This window comes from Salvelinus fontinalis, chromosome 42 (assembly GCF_029448725.1).
Source record: "Salvelinus fontinalis isolate EN_2023a chromosome 42, ASM2944872v1, whole genome shotgun sequence".
Classification (NCBI taxonomy): Eukaryota; Metazoa; Chordata; class Actinopteri; order Salmoniformes; family Salmonidae; genus Salvelinus; species Salvelinus fontinalis.
Genome location: NC_074706.1, coordinates 19,022,340 through 19,044,531, shown reverse-complemented (window position 1 = coordinate 19,044,531; position 22,192 = coordinate 19,022,340). Strand labels below are relative to the sequence as shown.

The 22,192-nt window shown below is 40.6% G+C and overlaps 1 protein-coding gene across 3 annotated transcripts; it reads right to left on the bottom strand.

The window, feature by feature from the left end:
- Nucleotides 1-3,313: 3,313 nt before the first annotated feature.
- LOC129841416 (uncharacterized) lies at nt 3,314-18,429 on the bottom strand. 3 transcript variants are annotated; one of them, XM_055909678.1, is made up of 6 exons: nt 17,923-18,429; nt 17,401-17,531; nt 13,228-14,028; nt 10,284-10,436; nt 5,263-5,374; nt 3,314-5,031 (listed from the first exon to the last, which is right to left on the bottom strand). In XM_055909678.1, exons 1-6 carry the CDS (start codon nt 18,179-18,181, stop codon nt 4,076-4,078), a joined length of 2,412 nt encoding a protein of 803 aa, XP_055765653.1. In that variant the 5' UTR covers nt 18,182-18,429; the 3' UTR covers nt 3,314-4,075. The 3 variants fall into 3 exon arrangements, with proteins under 3 accessions (XP_055765653.1, XP_055765655.1, XP_055765656.1); XM_055909680.1 differs by having other exon boundaries at nt 13,840-14,028; XM_055909681.1 differs by lacking the exons at nt 3,314-5,031; nt 5,263-5,374 and adding an exon at nt 8,503-9,195.
- Between the last annotated feature and the right edge of the window lie 3,763 nt (nt 18,430-22,192).

Here is a 22,192-nt window from a genome sequence, read left to right as displayed (position 1 = left end):
ATAGTAAATGCAAAATCAATATTTGGGTCAAATTACCCTTAGCTTCCTTGAGTTGTGTCTGAAGGCCCATGGTGACAGAATCCACAATAATCAATTTTTGTACATATGGCTACAGCCTGGAGTTAACATATTATAGGGTGTCCACCCACTAAATGCGCTGAGGTGCTGAAATTTCACTTCCTTGTGTTGTGGTGCTGAAATTTCACTTCCTTATGTTATAAAATACGTTTTACCAAGACAAATATGATTCTTCATGTTCTATCTCGCTCAGTGGGGTCTAACATATCATTATATCCACCATCAATTAAAGACAGTACTGTGCAGCCGTCTTCATCGACCAGGCCAAGGCTTTCGACTCTGTCAATCACCGTATTCTTATCGGCAGACTCAACAGCCTTGGTTTCTCTAATGACTGCCTTGTCTGGTTTACTAACTACTTCTCAGATAGAGTTCAGTATGTCAAATCGGAGGGCCTGTTGTCCGGACCTCTGGCAGTCTCTATGGGGGTGCCACAGGGTTCAATTCTCGGGCCGACTCTTTATATCTATATATCAATGATGTCGCTCTTGCTGCGAGTGATTCTTTGATCCACCTCTTCTTTGGACACTGTGTTAACAAATCTCCAAACGAGCTTCAACGCCATACAATTCTCCTTCCGTGGCCTCCAACTGCTCTTAAATGCTAGTAAAACTAAATGCATGCTCTTCAACCGATCACTGCCTGCACCCGCCCACCCGACTAGCATCACTACTCTGGACGGTTCTGACTTAGAATATGTGGACAACTATAAATACCTAGGTGTCTGGCTAGACTGTAAACTCCTTCCAGACTCACATTAAGCATCACCAATCCAAAATTAAATCTAGAATCGGCTTCCTATTTCGCAACAAAGCCTCCGTCATTGAAAATAAGAATTTCTTCTTAACTGACTTGCCTAGTTAAATAAAGGTAAATAATATAGGATTTGTTTTACTGTAGATAGATACTTTTGTGCCCGTTTCCTCCAGCATCTTCACAAGGTCCTTTGCTGTTGTTCTGGGATTGATTTGCACTTTTCGCACCAAAGTACGTTCATCTCTAGGAGACAGAATGCATCTCCTTCCTGAGCGGTATGACGGCTGCGTGGTCCCATGGTGTTTATACTTGCGTACTATTGTTTGTACAGATGAACGTGGTACCTTCGGGCATTTTTTCTTGCTCTTTTTTCTGAGGTCTTAGCTGATTTCCTTGGATTTTTCCATGATGTCAAGCAAAGAGACACTGAGTTTGAAGGTAGGCCTTGAATTACATCCAAAGGTACACCTCCAATTGACTCAAATGATGTCAATTAGCCTATCAAAAGCTTCTAAAGAAGCTTCTAAAGCCATGACATCATTTTCTGGAATTTTCCAAGTTGTTTAAAGGCACAGTCAACTCAGTGTATGTAAACTTCTGACCCACTGGAAATGTTAATAAGTGAATTATAAGTGAAATAATCTGTCTGTAAACAATTGTTGGAAAAATTACTTGTGTCATGCACAAAGTAGATGTCCTAACTGACTTGCCAAAACTATAGTTTGATAATAACAAGACATTTGTGAGGTGGTTGAAAAACAAGTTTTAATGACTCCAACCTAAGTGTATGTAAACTTCCGACTTCAACTGTATCTCCCTCACTAACTTTAAGTGTCAGCTGTCAGAGCAGCTTACCGATCGCTGTAGCTGTACACAGCCCATCTGTAAATAGCCCATCCAACCAGCTACCTACCTTAATCCCCATATTTGTTTTTCTGCTCTTTTGCACACCAGTATTTCTACTTGCACATCCTCATCTGCACACTTATCACTCTAGTGTAAATTGCTAAATTGTAATTACTTTGCCACTATTGGCCTATTTATTGCCTTACCTCTTTACTTCATTTGCACACACTGTATACAGATTTTTCTATTGTGTTATTGACTGTACGTTTGTTTATCCCATGTCTGTGTTGTTGTTTTTGTCGCACTGCTTTGCTTTATCTTGGCCAAGTCGCAGTTGTAAATGAGAACTTGTTCTCAACTGGTCTACCTGGTGAAATAAAATAAATAAAAAATGTACATTCCGGAAATGTAAAACGTCCGATAATAAGCAGTGCCGCTTCTTGCAGTGACTTTTGAGGAATTAACATGACACAAGCTGAATTTATTATGAAACGCGTATACTAAAATCTGAAAATAATATCTCAAAATCGATATCTATCTTACCTCTATATTGTTTTAGGTCCTTCGGATTCGAAAAGAAAGATGAATTCAATAGGTGAGCCTGTCAGTTTGTCACAATTCTCACACAGCATCCTGCCTAGCTGACACAATGCTATTTTCAAAATCTTTTTAGCTTTTTTTTCTCTGGCCTCCATTGATTGTCACCCTAATCTTGGCCATTTTACAAGGGTAAAAGCTCCAATAACTTTAAAAAAGATTACCATAGAGAAATTAGGTTTGGACCGTTGGTTTTCTTAGAGCAGTACACAATTATCACAACACATAGGTCGTAATATGGCATTTTCCCCCTAGATTGGCTTCCCTGTTGATTTTACCCACGCACCGCTACTGCAATTCAGGAAGTGATTCTAATTATTATATTTTTGACATGAATAGCTTTCCCGTCAGTTTATTAATTAGTCTGTATATAAAGGCTCTCACAGGATAGTACACATATCCCAGCTGCACTTGGGTTGGGAGACACTCCACATAAAAAAAAAACAAGGACAGACAAACTCATGCCATTTACCACACAATTCATTCCTCAGTAGAGCAATGTCGACTTCTTCCAAGACTCCAAAAATGATTCCTTTTGACAGGTGGCACATCACTGCAAGACACATTATATTCATAAATTCGGGTGAGACACGCCTTTTCTGAAAAGCAGAAACACACTAAATGGAAACGGATTCACCAAGTCTGGCATAGGCCTACATTTGTTTTTCCAAAAACCGCAGGAATATCAGATGCAATGGGATATGATCAGAACTAGACATTTTCCACAACAATTTTTTCTCCTTTTCCCATTCTTTTGGACAAAAATCCACTCATCCTTTTTTCCACTGCCATCCGATTCAAGTTCCACATCGGCTTCCACCTTGTCGCCTAGCCGCACCCACTTCTGTTTACACTGAAGAGAAAGTATCTTATTGGTTGGCGTCATAGCTCAAAGGGTGTGGTTAAATGAAAAAGTTATTTACGCTGTTCTTTGAAATACGGTACTGCTTATTACATTACACATCAAATCTCATATGATCAGAATATTGCAAGCAGAGAGCAGACTTGTTTAGAAAGAACAGTGTGTTAGCAAGAATAGAGTAGAAAATAATAATTACTTTATTCCATCTACATCACCTCAGTAAGGTCAATATTAAACTGTCCTTTATTCTAGCCTAGTCTCTCTAAAAATAGATACACAAGCCTATTTTAAATGACAAGTTAACAAAGGTTTTATGAATTATGTGGTTAATTACCCTCTTACCCCAAGACACTTCACATGATAATTATAATATGTCAGCTAAAGAATGGTTCCCAGATGTCCCCTGTGTACATCTTAAGACACACTGCTACGATTTCTCCCCATTGTGGACACTCCTATGTCTGATAATGTTACTCAGGAATGAGAAGCTCTTGTAACATAGTTTGCACTTGAAGGGCCTCTCCTTAGTGTGAACGGTCTGGTGCTTCTTCGCATAGTTCACCTCAGTGAAGCGCTTCACACACGTGGGGCAGGCATACAGCTTGTCGGTGTCCGTCCTAATGCTCGGCCTCCTATGTTGTGACCCAATGACATCGGAGGATGTAGAAGCAGGAGCCACCCTCAGGTGGTTAGTCTTTCAGCGCCCTCCTTGACCTCTAGTATTTGTTTGGGTGTTGTTGGCATTGTGTGCTTGCTGTGTTATAGGCTAGGTACAGACCCTGTCTGTATTGGTGGGGTAACTGAGGAAGGCTAGACCCAGATTCAGGCCCAGGCCTTGTATGAACCCAGTCACCAGGCATTAGACGGGACCCTGAAGGAAAAGACATACTTTATTTGTTTTTGGCTTTTTTTTAAAGTGACATTCTGTATCACTCACTATACACTATACGTTGTCCGTGTGCATTTTCTGCTGGTGTATCCTGAGGTAGCTCCTCTCCGAGAAACTCTTTCCCCAGTGCGTACAGGTCTTTCCCCCGTGTGGACCTTCAGGTGTATCTTCAGATGGTGCTGGTGGGAGAATCTCTTCTCACACTGGGGGCAGCTGTAAGGCTTCTCCCCTGTGTGGACCCTCTGGTGCCTCTTCAGGTTGGACAATTGGGAGAAACTGGCCCGGCAAAGATGACAGCCGAATGGTTTCTCACCCGTGTGCATCCTCTGGTGGATCTCCATCTGTTTGGGGAAACTGAAGGCTTTCCCACAGAATGAACACGGGAAGCGCTTCTCTTTGCCACTGGATCTGCTGATAGCGTTACTACTACTACTGTCATTTGTCAATGGACTTGTGTAGCCATTAAGTGTTGAGGCACTGATATTGTCTGAGGTCTGGTTTAACAGGAGAGTGTGAGGAGGATGAAGGCCAGGGAGTGTCTGTGTTGTCACAGGGTCCATGTTCCAGTTGATAGATCCCATAGAAGGCAGGCTGAAGGCAGAACCTGTTAGGTGGTTAACCTGAGGCCCCATCAGTCTCTCTGAATCACAACTATAGGAGCAGGACGGAGCATCGCTAGCCGAGTCTGTGTCTGTTCTCTCCTGCCGTATACGGACACCTCCCCGTCCCTGCAGACCAAATCTACGCCTTGCCCTGGTCTCAGCCAGTCTGTTGTCATGGCAACTAAGTTTGGTTGTTTTGTGTTCGACTGTCTGTTTCTGGTTGTGGTTAAAGGTGTTGTTCCTCACTCCAGAGTTGAGGACGCTGTCCCATCCACTGACCTCCACTAAGTCACCTCTGGTCCTGGCCTGGTCAGTGATGTTGTCTCCTGGGTCCTTGGCTGCACCAGTCTGGGAATCCAAGATGGCCACCCAGTCTCCTCTGTTAGCCTCCAGCAAACCACCTGCAAGAAGAGGTTACAAAATAGACTTTACAAACATGGCAGAGAATTCTACATATGCAGTTTTTTTTGTCAATTACCTGGAGTTCATACAATGTGTGTTTTTGTATGTAAACATAAGTTGTATTGATTTAATTTCATGAATGAAGAAAAATATAAAATAATAGCCAGGTGCATCACTATTCCCATTGAAGATCTATTACTGTATGTAGGTTATATGTATTTCTCTCTTACCTTGCTCCCCCATCTTTAGTCCACTCAGCAGATCAATGCTCTCTGGTCCGTCTTCTATTGTCTCCTCTTTGACCAGCAGCAGATCAATCTTCCCATCCTCCATGTCTATTGACTAAGAGATACAGAGTGAGAGGATGTTGGATCAAAAAATCTGATATCAGCACCCTGCTATGGAGCATCTTCTGATTGGGCAATGAGGGATTGATATGAGTACTATGCAAGCATGTTAGTTGATGTGATACTTTGCAAGCGTGTTAGTTGATTTGACTTTCTGACACTCTTTAATGGTTTGATACTTCAAAGGCATGATCCCTCACTTAAGACACAATTAATCAAGAACAGGGGCTGTATCCACAAAGCCTCAGAGTAGAAAATTGGTCGTAAGTGCTGAGAATAGAGACATTTTACTTCTACTCTTATGGGTAAAAATAAAAGCTATGCTTGAAGCCTCTTTAGTCATGAGTCCCACCTGTTCCTAACCAGTTATTTCCTAACCAGAGTTATCAGCAGGTGTCTTGATAATATTAAAGGGTAGCGAGTCAGTGGTTCTGATGCCATAGACAGGAAATTGCTTTATAGTTGTTGAAATAAAGTATTGATATTTCTATATGATCAATATATATATAATCTAGACCTACATGCAACAGTATTCCCATGTAGGTCTGCGCTTTTGACAATGATTTCACAAGGTTTAATTCACATGATATGCCTAAATACTAACAACCACTAGGCTAATAAATAATCATACATTGAGTGTACAAAACATTATGAACACTTGCTCTTTCCATGACAAACTGACCAGGTGAAAGCTATGATCCCTTATTGATGTCACTTGTTAAATCCACTTCAATCAGATGAAGGTGAGGAGACATGTAAAAAAAAACAAAAAAAAACGTTTAAGCCTTGAGACATGGATTGTGTATGTGTGCCATTCAGAGGGTGAATGGGCAAGACAAAAGATTTAAGTGCCTTTGAAGGGGTACAGTTTGATACACAGTTTCCTGTGTGTATCAAGTATGGTCTACCACCAAACTGACATCTAGCCAACTTGACACAACTGATGGAAGCATTGGAGTCAACATGGGCCAGTATCCCTGAGGAACACTTTCGATACCTTGTTGAGTCCATGCCCTGACAAATTGAGGCTGTTCTGAAGGCAAAACTCAATATTGTGAAGCTGTTCTTAATGTTTTGTACACAGTGTATTTTTCATTAAATTATTTCATGAACCTACTTCATGTTATTTCAAGGGGAATAACACATTGTTACAAAATGCCTAAATTGGGAATGCCTATAAATTGAGCAATTGAAAGCATCTAGGGGCTATGTTAACTTTTACTTGTGTTGGGTAAAGATTAGACCTTTCAATGTTTTATGCAACATAGGCAAGTAACTCGATGCGATTTAGAGTTGTTTAATGGGAGTGTGTGTATATAATGGTAATATCAAAATTCTGCTTTTAACAACCATTATACTGCATGATTCAGTGCAATATGCCTATCAGATTATTCAATATCAATTGTAAAAAATAAAAAAAAAAGGTTATGCATGCCAACATATTAGGCAAGATTTAAGAGAAGGCGAAGTGATCATGTCAGGCGAAAATGATAAGTCTTTACCATCGCAACATTTGATGTGCAGCCACATTCACCGTGGTTGTATGAAGTATCCTATAGAGTTCACAGCTGGTGATGCCTTTTCACGGTTGGTTATTCCCCATAATTTGCAACAATGTCTCTGAGCGTCATCACTATTTTCCCTTTGCGGTACCTCAAACTGTCGTGATTACCAGCTGAGAAACTTTTATGAGTTGATGTTACTCCTGGCTCAGACTGTCTGAGCAGTGTCTTAACATCATCCTAAAACCTACGCTGAACTGGGAGGTTTTTATTGTCTGAAAACAGGTTAACAGGATTCCTAAGACCCTTTGTGGATAGGGGCCCAGTTTCAGAGTAGAAGTGCTAATCGAGGATCAGAGCCCGTAGTTATCAAGCGTCTCAGAATTACTCATAGGAAACGCTCTGAAAGTACGACTGTGACCTAATTTACTCACTGCTAAGAATAGGACCTAAAAAGGTAGTTATTAAGCATCTCCCCCCAACTCTCAGCGGTGAGTAGGGGTTAGTCTTATGAGTTGATCTCAGCACGTTTTACGACACGAGAAAAGCCGTTAAAGGGCACACTGAGTGGATTCCACATTTCCAAAAACAAGACTGATACATTTAAGCAACATTAATATCAAACCAATTACAGGGCTAGCAACATTGTTAGTTTTGTAGGCTATTAGATATCTTGTTTTTATTGTTATATTCAAATGTAATCGTTATTGAGTCGGGAAGCAAGTTCAGGGAGTCAGTGATTTGAATCAATACACGCACAACCATGACCTCGAGGTCACCAGGCTGCTCGTTATGGCGCACGCCTGTCACCATTGTTGCGCGTCAGACTCACCTGGACTCCATCACTTCTCTGATTACCTTCCCTATGTATGTCACTCCCTTTGGTTCCTTCCCCAGGCGCCATTGTTTCTGTTTCATGGTTGTGCGTTGTTCAACCTGGTGACCTCCAGGCCGGAGAGGGAGCACCTGTGACAGTCGGCCCATTGTAACATTGGCTATTAGACCTATTTAGGTGAAATAATACTCCCAGGCACACGAAATGTTGGCACTATGGTGAGAGAAAGAGGCGAATCTAACTCACCCAGTAAATTTGATTAGAACATTATTAACAGCTGTCTCACATTACCCTCTTTACATAGAACTACCAATCCATTTTAAGTTGTCTAGCCTTTTATGCGACATACGATCATGCAATTTAAAAATAAAACCAAACTGGCGGGATGAGGAAAGTATTTTACTTGCAGAACAAGTTGAGAAATACAAAAGCATTATCAAAAGCCATCTCGAAACAATAAACAGGATACTTCAGTTTTCCATAAAAACTGACGAATGTGAACAACGCTGGTACACATTCCTATCAAAATGTAGGTTGGAGATTGCCAACTTCTGAAGGTTAACGGAAAAAACAGGTAGGCCTCAATTCAGTTGCTATGTTATGCACACTGTAAAGTAGACTATTTTGATGTCTAATGGGTATTCTCTGCATTCAGGAGGTGGCCCTCCACGTAAACCCCCTCAGTGCCATAGCTGAATGTGTTTAACTACCTGCAGGGCTCAAATGTGTCCATCTCGGGCATTGGAGAGGACTTAGACGTTGCGCTGTTGAGGGTCACCGAGCAGCACAACAAGTAGGATTTAAGCTTACTGTTGCATTTCAAACACTTTTATTCACATATTTTGATGAACAAATCAAATGTTATTGGACAAGTAAGCTAAACTGAAAACAATTCTTATTGCACAATTCTCTAGCGCCATCGTCTGAGGGGACCTCCACTTCGCTGTTGCTGCAAGACATCCACCAACGGCTCCCCGGAAGTACAAGTTTTGCATTTGCAGGAGGAATATAACTCTTACAATAAAAAATAAAAAAAGCTTAAGAAATAATATGGTGTATGTATGTTCACCTTTTTCTAAATGTTAGCCCACTATGGCATATCTGTATGATGCTCTCCCATTCCAATAGCTTAATGTTATGTAGCTAGATATTTGGTTCTGCGAGACCATTCTCCTGGGCTGACAAAGCGCCAAAACGAAGTGTGGAGATTGCTATGCGAGCCTACCTAAAGTGAAGGTTGGTAAAGTGCTGGCGGAAAAGCGTTCGCTGTCTACCTATGGCACTGGGCCACAGTTTTCCATTGTCAGGAGGTAGAGGGATCAGCCGTAGTTCGGATGTCGTGCAATATGCCAGAAGTCATTCTTATGCGGCAGACCATCCTTGCTTGGGCTGTGACGCACCTCTCCACGGAGAACATGAAATCGCCTCTTCCCTTGGCCGATTCCTCTTTCTACCATGCTCCTTGTGATATTGTAAACCCTTCAGATAAAACAATGTTTACATATGGATTAATATTTCAATTATGCTGAGATAGTCCTCTGTAGCCAAGTAAATCAAATGTTTGGCCTATTGCCTCACCTGTTATAATTGAGCTGAGCGTGGGGAAAGAGGTCATAGGAAAAGGAATTACCAGCCCCCTTGTCACCAAGCTGGTGACATCCAGGGGGAACAACATTGTGCTCAAACAGCATGTTGAGGCCACTCTAACTGAGCATTCTGGAGTCATGTGTAGACCCAGGCCAGTTGGCTACAACATCAAGAATCATATTGTCTGCATAAAAAAAAACACGTAGGAAACGCTTTCGATTGATTTAATGTGTCCTCAACCGTGTGGGGCAATGGTTTTGATGTGGGTACAATTAATGACGCCAACAACTCCCGGAAAACCAGCGATTTGGATGAAAGCTTGATTTTGAATAATCTGGCGTTGAGTGGTGGGGAAAATCAATAAACCTTTGCATGATTTGAGGCGCTGTAAATGCCATCTGGGTTTGACGGATCTTGCTCTGCTGATAGTAGTCTGTGATGAACCCAAATCATTGCTGTTACACCGTTGCATTTTTCCTGTTGCCAAGAAGGGTAAAGTGGCGATTGCTTTGATCTCTGCCGAGAGAGCACATGATCATCCCGTAGATGGAGAAATAACATCACGTACAAGGTCAGTCGCAAAGTATACCATCCCTATCTAACCGGTATCTTTTGATTAAATTGTCATTACCATATGTTTGTAAAAAATAAAAAATAAATGTGTGTGCTTGCCATCATCTCAATCCAGCCATCTTATGGCAACTCCTAACTGGTTAGGATACCTCTTGAGCTCTCTTAAATACACCTTGAGATAGGAATGTTGATAACCTGCTCTTACTCCTATGCGTAAAAGTAGGACCAAATTTGCATAACTGAGAATTTTCGGGCAGTTAGATAACTACGGGCCCTGGTCCCCACAGTGTTATTATTATGATCTAAAAGGCTAAACTGATCCTAGATCAGCACTCCTACTCCGAGAGGCTTTGTGGATACAGACCCTGACCTAATACCATTTAGACAGTAGTTCACAGTGGGCTCACCTCAGTGAGACTGTGTTTGGTCCTGTGCTGTTCAACTGGTTCCTCTGTGGGTTCAGGAGGAGGTGTAGTCTGGTTGTCCTCCATGGCCATGGTCCTCTCAGAGTTCCCCAGACCCTCCTCCTTCACCAGCAGCACCTCTGGACCCTCATCCTCCTGGAAGAGACAGGTGATACAGATTACACTGACATACACTTCATCAGGTACGTACACACACAGTCGCACACACGTATAATAAACACACTTTCAGCATGTGGAGGCCATACTTACAAACATTAGAAAAGGTTTAAGTTCAAGGTTAAGTTTAAGCATCAGCCAATTAATATCGTTGACATAGTGGCACGTGAGCAAAGGCTACATGTCAGCTGTTTCCATTACATTAGCTTGCAAATTTAGCCCTTTGCTAACCTACTAACCTAATCAGGTGGTCGCTTAAACTTAACCTTTTCTAATTTTTGCAAGTATGGCCCGGAGTGTTTATCCATCCCCACTACGTTTGAGTCCTATACTGTAGTTACAGAATTACTTCATTATTGTTAAACCCATCATGGTGGACATAAATATGATGATGTGGGTAAAAATAAGTCAGCTATGATAAGTCAAAATTCATCATCAGTAGGTGTTTGTTAGTGTAATAGACTACAGGGTGTTTGTTAATGTAATAGACAATATAGGGTGTTTGTTAGTGTAATAGACTATATAGGGTGTTTGTTAGTGTAATAGACAATATAGGGTGTTTGTTAATGTAATAGACAATATAGGGTGTTTGTTAGTGTAATAGACTGTATAGAGTGTTTGTTAGTGTAATAGACTATATAGGGTGTGTGTTAGTGTAACATACTATATAGAGTGTTTGTTAGTGTAATAGACTATAGGTTGTTTGTTAGTGTAACAGACTGTATAGGGTGTTTGTTAGTGTAATAGACTGTATAGAGTGTTTGTTAATGTAATAGACAATATAGGGTGTTTGTTAATGTAATAGACAATATAGGGTGTTTGTTAGTGTAACAGACTGTATAGGGTGTTTGCTAGTGTAATAGACTATATAGGGTGTTTGTTAGTGTAACAGACTATAGGGTAATTGTTAGTGTAACAGACTTTATGGTGTTTATTAGCGTAATAGACGACAGGGTGTTTGTTAGCGCAATAGACTACAGGGTGTTTGTTAGTTTAACATACTATATAGGGTGTTTTTTAGTGTAATAGATGACAGGGTGTTTGTTAGTGTAATAGATGACAGGGTGTTTGTTAGTGTAATAGATGACAGGGTGTTTGTTAGTGTAATAGACTATATAGGGTGTTTGTTAGTGTAACAGACTATATAGGGTGTTTGTTAGTGTAACAGACTATATAGGGTGTTTGTTAGTGTAATAGACTATATAGGGTGTGTGTTAGTGTAATAGACTATATAAGGTGTTTGCTAGTGTAACAGACTGTATAGGGTGTTTGTTAGTGTAATAGACTATAGGTTGTTTGTTAGTGTAACAGACTGTATAGGGTGTTTGTTTGTGTAATAGACTACAGGGTGTTTGTTTGCGTAATAGACTATATAGGGTGTTAGTTAGTGTAACATATTATATAGGGTGTTTGTTAGTGTAACATATTATACAGGGTGTTTGTTAGTGTAATAGACTATATAGGGTGTTTGTTAGTGTAACAGATTATATAGGGTGTTTGTTAGTGTAATAGACTGTATAAGGTGTTTGCTAGTGTAATAGACAATATAGGGTGTTTGCTAGTGTAATAGACTATAGGGTGTTTGTTAGTGTAATAGACTATAGGGCAGGGCCTGATTCTATTTATTAGTCAACAAGACCTTAACTAGCTGAATAAATATGTTAAATTAGGGTTGGAATGAACCTACAGGACAGTAGATCTCCAGGAAGAGGGTTGGGCAGCCCTGCTATAGGGTGTTTGTTAGTGTAATAGACTACAGGGTGTTTGTTAGCGTAATAGACGACAGGATGTTTGTTAGCGTAATAGACGACAGGGTGTTTGTTAGTATAATAGACTATGGGTATGTGTAGGTATATTTAGGTGTAAATTGGTTATAATGCACTGTTGGGTGTATGCAGAATAGGGTGAGATCAGATGTGATGTATACTAAAGAGAGTCTCAATGAAAGTCAGAATGAAAAGTCCCATTTTGTGTTTACTAAATACAAACAAGTTTTAAATACACCATATGAAAACCACACATACACGTCTCAACAAAAAATCTGCATGAAGTTGATAAACTGCCTACATTTTCTAATTAAAAGAGTCGGGGGTACAAAATGTAGTAGTTGAATGGAAGTAATGAAATAGGCATTTGTGAACATCATATATTCTACACAGTACAAACACAATATATAACAGACCTTTTAGGCTTATATATGCCTTATATATCACACAATGTCTGGATGCAATATTCTACCCAGGAATTTTCAACACTGAAATCTGTTACTCTCGGTATTCCAAATTCATCTGTGGATATTTTCTGCTGACAACATTGACAATTCATCTTTGTCTTTAATGCAGGGCTTGATCTAAACTTAATAAGCTATGATTAGGAATGGTTTTTATTTAGTGGAATGGTTTTTCTGCTGGTGTATCCGGAGGTAGCTCCTCTCTGAGAACCTCTTCCCGCAGTGTGTACAGGCGAACGGCCTTTCTCCCGTGTGGACCTTCAGGTGCCTCTTCAGGCTGCTAGCCTGGGTGAAGCGGATATGACATTGGGGGCAGCTGTAGGGTTTCTCCCCTGTGTGGACCCTGTGGTGCCTTTTCAGGTCACCAGCCTGTGTGAAGCGCATGTGACACTGGGTACAACTAAAGGGTTTCACCCTTGTGTGGGTCCTCTGGTGGATCTCCATAGTCTGGTGGCAGCTGAAGCCTTTGTTACAGAACATGCAGAGGAATTGTTTCTCTTTACTATTGCCTGATATAGCCCTGTCGTTTGAGTTCAATACCTGATCAAAAAGGACGCGGCCGTGTGAATTGGAAGGCCCCATCGATGTGGACACTGGGTCGGGATCCCTGAGCGAGTGTAAAGGGGAGTGGGTCACGACATTTGGATTTGTCTCTAAGCTTTCCCTGTAATCTAAGAAACCTCTGCCCTGTGAGTGTCCATCTCCTAGGTGACTATCTGCATTCCATGTGGGAGGAACGTCACCTTCCACTTTTAAAGTCACTTCATCTATGACCAAACCCTCCCCTTTCTTATCTAGGCACCCTTCAGAGTATACACTACTACTGTACCGGTTCCAGTCCCCTCTAGACTGATCAGTCTGTGTCTCTAAACCCAAGGATATGTTGCCAGGGTCCATCTCTGTAGTGTAATGACAAGACGGATCATTGCCAGTCTGTAACGCGTCACCTGAGTCCCGATGGGAATGAACCGTCCTCAGGCTTCGGTTACCGTAAAGTATATACTCTGAGCCGGAAGCAGGAGGACATCCCAGTGGCCCCAGTCTCTCTGGGTCTGATCTGTGGTCAGATCCTGTGTGTAAATGCCTTTGTGTTACAGTTAAAGTCTCGGTGTCTGTCTCTGACTTGAGGACGGCGTTCGGCGTTCCACTGACCTCCGTGATGCTGCATTGGGTCCTGGGCTGGGGGGCGGTGGCAAGGTCCTCCGTGGCTACAGGGTGCGCCACTACAGCGGCTGCCACAGTCTGGATGTCTCTGCTGTGCTGTCGGTCCTCCTCTCCTTCAGTCCTCTCCTGCTTGACCAGAGATGATCCTCCAGGATCTGCAGCCTCTACATCTGCAGACTGACAAGAAGAGAGGAGGTTATTATTCATGAGTAGAATTGGAAGGGATGTAACTATTTAACCAAAACGCATCGGTCCCAATTGAAATGTTACAGATACAACTGCATTGGTCCGCGTATCCCAAACCGATCCAAATGTAGCACGCTTCGGTCAGAAAGTCCAAACATTACGAAGCACTGATTCACTAACATGTTACTTTATTTTGTACCTTACCTCATCTTTTGTCACAACTAATGCGTCCTCTATTCAGTGTCAAACTAAGAATGTACCCGTGTCGACAGTCATTGGTCTACAAGTCAGCTTGCATGCCGAACAACCCCAGGAAATATCAGTAGCCTAGTTAAGCTGCTGAACTGGGGCTTACAATAGATTTGAGTTTCGATTGTTCAGGTTCACCATCAGCAATACGTTTTGGTAGGTTTGCTTCAAACAATCAGTGTATATGGTCATTTTTAGATATTTTATTTATTTATTTTTATTTTACCGTTACTTTACCAGGTAAGTTGACTGAGAACACGTTCTCATTTGCAGCAACGACCTGGGGAGTAGTTACAGGGGAGAGGAGGGGGATGAATGAGCCAATTGTAAACTGGGGATTATTAGGTGACCATGATGGTTTGAGGGCCAGATTGGGAATTTAGCCAGGACACCGGGGTTAACACCCCTACTCTTACGATAAGTGCCATGGGATCTTTAATGACCTCAGAGAGTCAGGACACCCGTTTAACGTCCCATCCGAAAGACGGCACCCTACACAGGGCAGTGTCCCCAATCACTGCCCTGGGGCATTGGGATATTTTTAGACCAGAGGAAAGAGTGCCTCCTACTGGCCCTCCAACACCACTTCCAGCAGCATCTGATCTCCCATCCAGGGACTGACCAGGACCAACCCTGCTTAGCTTCAGAAGCAAGCCAGCAGTGGTATGCAGGGTGGTATGCTGCTGGCATATACAGGGTAAAGGGTAAAGTTCATCATTTCAGAACGAGGACAGCAATCTGGCGCACTGCATGGTCAAAACGGGAGGAGAAAAGAAGCACACTAAAAACTTCCAAACGGTCGAAACCATTTGCTGTTGAGATGGGGGTGAAATCCAAAGTTGTGCTTCTATTCATTGGCGATGTCATAGATCATTTTTTAACAATCAATATTGATACATTACGAGCTCCAACACTTCCTCTGCAAACATGACAAGTTAATTAGTGGATGATTGTGATTTCAGAACCAAAGTGGGGACACAAAACAACATAGGCTACATTGACCCCCCCTAATCGGATAGTGGTACATACCTAGACTCCCATTTGGCTCAGATCATGTGCCTAGTACATACATAATAGACATACAGTTGAAATCGGAAGTTTACATACACTTAGGTTGGAGTCATTAAAACTCGCTTTTCAACCACTCCACAAATTTCTTGTTAACAAACTATAGTTTTGGCAAGTCGGTTAGGACATCTATTTTGTGCATGACAAGTCATTTTTCCAACAATTGTTTATAGACAGATTAATTCACTGTATCACAATTCCAGTGGGTCGGAAGTTTACATACACTAAGCTGACTGTGCCTTTAAACAGCTTGGAAAATTACAGAAAACTGTTTGGCCATAATGACCATTGTTATGTTTGGAGGAAAAAGAGGGAGGCTTGCAAGCCAAAGAACACCATCCCAACCGTGAAGCACGGGGGTGGCAGCATCATGTTGTGGGGGTGCTTTGCTGCAGGAGGGACTGGTGCACTTCACAAAATAGATGGCATCATGAGGGGCAAAAATTATTTGGATATATTGAAGTAACATCTCAAGACATCAGTCAGGAAGTTAAAGCTTGGTCGCAATTGGGTCTTCCAAATGGACAATGACCCCAAGCATACTTCCAAAGTTGTGGCAAAAAGGCTTAACTTAAGAACAACAAACTCAAGGTATTGGAGTGGCCATCATAAAGACCTCAATCCCATAGAAAATGTGTGGGCAGAACTGAAAAAGCGTGTGTGAGCAAAGAGGCCTACAAACCTGCTTCAGTTACACCAGCTCTGTCAGGAGGAATGGGCCAAAATTCACCCAACTTATTGTGGGAAGCTTGTGGAAGGCTACCTTAAATGTTTGACCCAAGTTAAAAAATCTAAAGCCAATGCTACCAAAGACAAATTGAGTGTATGTAAACTTCTTAACCACTGGGAATGTGATGAAAGAAATAAAAACTGAAATAAATCACTCTACTATTATTCTGACATTTCACATTCTTAAAATAAAGTGGTGATCCTAACTGACCTAAAACAGGGGATTTTTTACTAGGATTAAATGTCAGGAATTGTGAAAAACTGAGTTCAAATGTATTTGGCTATGGTGTATGTAAACTTCCGACTTCAACTGTAAAATCCACAGAAGAAGACTGAACAAGGAGAGATTACTAGAAACCAACTAGGTTTCCCCTTGTATCTGTGGATTCACAGTTAGAGTAGAGAACACATCGTTTTCTGTGACTCAAAATGGGTCGATATTCTACAAAGATCCAGCAACAACAAAAAATATATAGATATATATTTATATCCCAGGACAAATTAGCTAGCAACAGCAAGCTAGTTAGCTAAATGTCCATGAATGTTTCATATGTGTTGTGGTGGAAATTCAACACCAAGGACACCTGAAGTCAATCTTAAAATGAATAACTCTTTTATCAGCAAGCTGGAGAGGTTACAACAAACCCGTACAGGTCTATCAGAAGCTCCGTTGGGGCAGTCCTAGCAGTTGTCTTATACACGGCTATACACAGACAAATTATATTTGCATGATTTAACATAATTAATTCATCACTACCAGTGGCTAGCACATCTGACTGACTAATACCTCACGAGGCTTTCTCTCTCTCCAAGTTGAGATCTTGAAACTGAGATACCTTGGTTGTTCCCATAGCAATATTCTGGGCGTATTGCCAAGTTGAGGAACAGTGATAGTGAGGATTCCTCCATACACGATCAGTCAGTCACCTCCATGAACCTTCCTAATTAGTTATTAGAAAGTAGCATTGATTTGATACATAAACATAACATTTCCCTCACAGTGTAACGACCTTTCCCCAAATGAATATAGTTGGTTCAGAGTTCACTTTGATATTTCAACCTGCATGTCCTGATCGTGTCTGGGGTGGATAGACAAAATCAACATGCGCGAGATGGCGCACACGTGTGGCCGGTGTAGTCAGCATGTAAGAATTGGATAACAATGTCATAGGGAAGTCTCACAAACTCCCCATTGGCAGATAAATAAGGATGTACATGTAAGCAAGTGAATAGCTGAGGGGAGCCTTTCTGAAATAAACGGGAAACATTTGATTTACTAAGTAACTCATTGTTTTAATGCAATACTATTACACTAACCTCTATCATGATAACGTGCTGGGTTGAGGTTCCATTCCCCTCATCAACAGTGATTGGTTGGTCATCTCTCCATGTATTGTGTCCTGCTGGCTTCACAAAGTTCCTGTGGCCTCCAGTGAGATGTCCTTCACCTGAGAGAGTGATTGGTGGAAAAGCGGTGGTTAGGTACTGTCAATGTTCAACACTATATTGTACACTATTGATACTGTCTAGAATTGGCAAGGGTGTAAGGTAACACTTCTCATAACTTCTTGATATACTATTTATTGATTGATGTATTATGTTCCATGCATCACATTGTTTTCAATGAGTAAATAACATACAATGTAGTAAATCAAGAATCTGGTTAGAATATGATAGTGTTTTTGCGCAAGATATCTAGTTAAGTAATCTGGGGAATTATTACATACTATCCAACACCCAATTCTGGTTAACCATATATAGTATGTGGTTTACAAATCTAAAGTCACACATGCGTAGAGCGGAACCGGGCGACAGGCCTCGGCATTCTGCAAAATGTACCTCTTGCCATTCCTCTGTATCGGTCGAGGATCTTGATACTTCTGGGACGACTGGCAAGGACGCGCTCGCGTGACACCTTCAGTTCCAGTAGCTGTAGTTTCCTCCGCAATGCCCTGTTTTCTTTCTGGCTTTGAGTTATTTCCAAACGGAACACTGCATAGTCGTCGTCTACTACTTTACATATCTCTGCCACGGCTGCATTCGCCAGCACCTCCATGATAGAGGCTATTTGAGTGTGAAAAACCATACAGTTAGCCATTGTTAGCTACGCAGCTAGGTAGCTAGCGTTACCTAGATAACATCTATCAAGCAAGTCCCGTTTCAAACGCGAATTACTCACTACACGGGGTATGTATATTATGTTATACTGCTAAATTATTCATATTTTGAGTTCCAGAGTGTTAATAAATAAACGTCTATAGTAAAACTCTAACGGTGAAATCGTTATTGGTCACTGTTTACACCAGCGCCTTGTCCCGACACATAAAAAGTACTTCCGGGTCACGGATTTTCTAAATATTTCAAATTAAAAGTTTCCCATGTAATAGTAGAACAGTTTCAATAACCTGTACTAATTCATGATATGTGAAACGTAATTGTCTAAACATTAACCATGATTCATATTTAAGTGATATTTTCATTACATTGGGGTTTTAAACATGTTCCAAGGTCAAGTAAATCCCCCCAATGCAATACACTATACATTATATACATATTGGCTTTCAGAGAGAACTATTCTAGGTGCTGAAGTAAAAGTGGGGTTGGGATTACTCACTAGTGTCTGTAGAAGCTGTATGGTGTTATTTCATGGGGGACTGAGGTCTATACTGTATGTCCAGCAACACTTTCAACTCCACCCACACCGTTGGTCCCAATGCAATACACTATAGGCCTTCAATAACATATTGGCTTATAGAGACAACTTCTAGGTGCCCAAAGTAAAAGTGGGGTTGTGATTACTCACTAAAGTCTATATATGACGTTATTTCATGGAGGGCTGAGGTCTATATGCCAGCAACACGTTCTACTCCACCCACTCCATTGGTCCCAATGCAATACGCTATAGGCTAAGTAATTTTGCAATGTAACTGCAGTTACAGTGCAGCAAAACCGCAGTTCAACCACAGCAAACTGCAATTATTCTGCAATTACTGGGTCCAAAACTGCAGTTACGAAACTGCAATGTTTTTTGTAAGGAATTAATAATTGGGTTGAAAATGATGGGAAATGTGCACAATTATCAATATTTTATTCTAGTTATCATACAAAGAATAATTTAAAGTATTTCTATGAGATATTATGTGATTTATTTGTTTTTTCAAGTCTAAATGCTCAACAATGTTTTTTTGTGTGTGTACTCCTATCATTTATTGCAGAATTGCCTGTACGTTGTGTTGCAGTAAAAGGGTCTGTTCTACAAAGTAGCACTTCTTGTTTCCAAATCTACGGAGTTTACACCCAGTGGAGCGTTTCTGCTCATTTTGTGGCTTTTAAAGTGTGGCCAATCAGCTTAAATCCAATCCTTTTTTCATATAGGACATACATATTGCGCTGGTTGTGTACAGTTTAATATGTATGTTCAATATGAAAAAAACTATTGGATTTAAGCTGATTGGCCACATTGTTTCAAATGGCAAGTTAATGAGGGGTTTGTGGTTAAGTACCCTCCTAAACAGAAAGGGCATTCCATTTGATTTTAATCACTTTTTGACCACACCCCTTTTGATTTGAATGAAACTTTACATACATATTTGCCCATGGTAGAAGTGGTCAGAAAGTGACATTCTTGGACCTGAATGCCAAAACATTCGTGAGATAGAGCTGCCCCTTTTTGCATACCCCACCATACCATGAGACATCCATATCTTCATCACTGGAAAAGATTATTGTTGAGTTTGATATAATTTAAAAGCTTAAAAACAGGGTTGTCAAAATATTTAGAATTTCTTGAAATAAATGTTTTTTTATAAAAAAATCTAAAGTACTGTATCTAAAACCACATAAACTCAGATTTGTTTCATTTATTTTCACATATGTTGTAGTTTAGACCCTAATTTACATCCTCTGAGGTGTATGTGTTGTGCTCATCATCGGTTGAGACACAGCATACTCTTGAATACAGGGTGGGTGTTATTTCAATCATATAAATATAATTAATAGAATGGGCCTACCCTTCAGACCACTGCAATTTAGCTGGTACACCATTGATATTGAAATTGATATTTTAACTTCCAATTACTACTTACAAAGATGGCTGCCGGTCCACCCACTGTTGATTAACAACTTAAATGGGAATGTCTATTCTATTATCTATATTCCTATGATATCAATAGGTTTCATATGGAAGATTGACAGTGTTAATTTAACTGATATCTCATTCAAGTCAACATTCTCTGATATGTGGACCTCCAACCATCTTTGTGGTACCATTTGAAAGTAGAAATGTCAATGTTATTCCCATTTTAGTACATTAATCAGCCAAAACATGACACCCACCCTGTATTCAAGAGCATGCTGTGTCTCAACCGATGACGGGCACAACACAAACATCTCAGATTATGTCAAATATGGTCAAAAACTGCAACATATGCAAAATATATATTTTTAATTTGTTTTCAGATAATTGACTTTAAAGGTAAAATAAATGTTTTTTTATTAACTTTTTTTTCAGGAAATTGTCCAATAGTTTGACAATCCTGTATGCAAGCTTTAAAATGATATTCAATTCAACTGTTTATCTTTCCCAGTGATGAAGACATTAATCTCATGGTATGATGAGGTATGCCAAATGGGTCAACTTTGAGCACCTCCCTCTCCTGAATGTTCTGGCACTCAGGTCCAAAATGTTACTTTCTGACCACTTCTACCATGGGCAAATATGTATTGAAAGTTTAGTTCGAATCAAAAGTAGTGTGGTCAAAAAGTGATTGAAATCAAATGACATGACCCAGAAGTCAACATGTTGTTCACTCTGACCCCGTTTGTAAAGACCAGACAGTCTGGAATATTAACTACAGGTTCAATTTAGTTCAAGTTTAATATTTCACCTCAGTCATCACCTGAAGGTAACTTATAGGCCATTTACTGCAAACAGCTTGAGGTCAAGGACTGTAGAATAAACACATACATCCGTATAAATACAGCCAAAGTAAATTATTGGGTGGCAATGTTTTCTACAGCCATGGGAGATTCATAACAATAATACACATTGTGCCTGTGCTGAACTCCATTCCGTTTCTCTTTTATCTTGAAAAACTCCCTATACACAAGCATACCCATAACATGATGCAGCCACCACTATGCTTGAAAATATGGAGAGTGGTACTCATTGATGTGTTGTATTGGATTTGCCCCAAACCTAATTTGTATTCAGGACAAAAAGTGAATTGCTTTGCCAGATTCTTTGCAGTATTACTTTAGTGCCTTGTTGCAAACAGGATGCATGTTTTGGAATTTTTTAAATCTGTACAGGCTTCCTTCTTTTCACTCTGTAAATTAAGTTAGTATTGTGGAGTAACTACAATGGTGCTGTTGCTGATCCATCGTCAGTTTTCTATCACAGCCATTAACCTCTGTAACTGTTTTAAAGTCACCATTGGTCTCATGGGGAAATCCCTGAGCGGTTTCCTTCCTCTCCGGCAACTGAGTTAGGAAGGACGCCTGTACCTTTGTAGCGACCGGGTGTATTTGGGGCGGCAGGTAGCCTAGTGGTTAGAGCGTTGGGCCAGTAACCGAAAGGTTGCTAGATCAAATCCCCGAGCTGACAATGTAAGAATCTGTCGTTCTGCCCCTGGACAAGGCAGTTAAGGCCGTCATTGTAAATAAGAATTTGTCCTTTAACTGACTTGCCTAGTTAAATAAAGATAATTAAAAAACTTCACCGTGATCAAAGGGATATTGAATGTATGCTTTTTTTTCTTTTTTTTACCCATCTACCAACAGGTGTCGGAGACATTGGAAAACCTCCCTGGTCTTTGTGGTTGAATGTGTTTGAAATCCATTGCTCGACTGAGGGACCTTACAGATAATTGTGTGTGCAGGGTAGAGGAGTCGTTCAGAAATCATGTTAAACACTATATTATTGCACAAGTTGCATGGACTTACTGTATGTGACTTGTTAAGCAAATTCTTACTTCTGAAAAAATGGGTTGAATACTTATTGACTCAAGACATTTCAGCGTTTCATTTTTAATCAATTTGTAAATATTTCGAAAAACATAATTCCACTTTGACATTATGGGGTTTTGTGTGTAGACCAGTGACACAAATC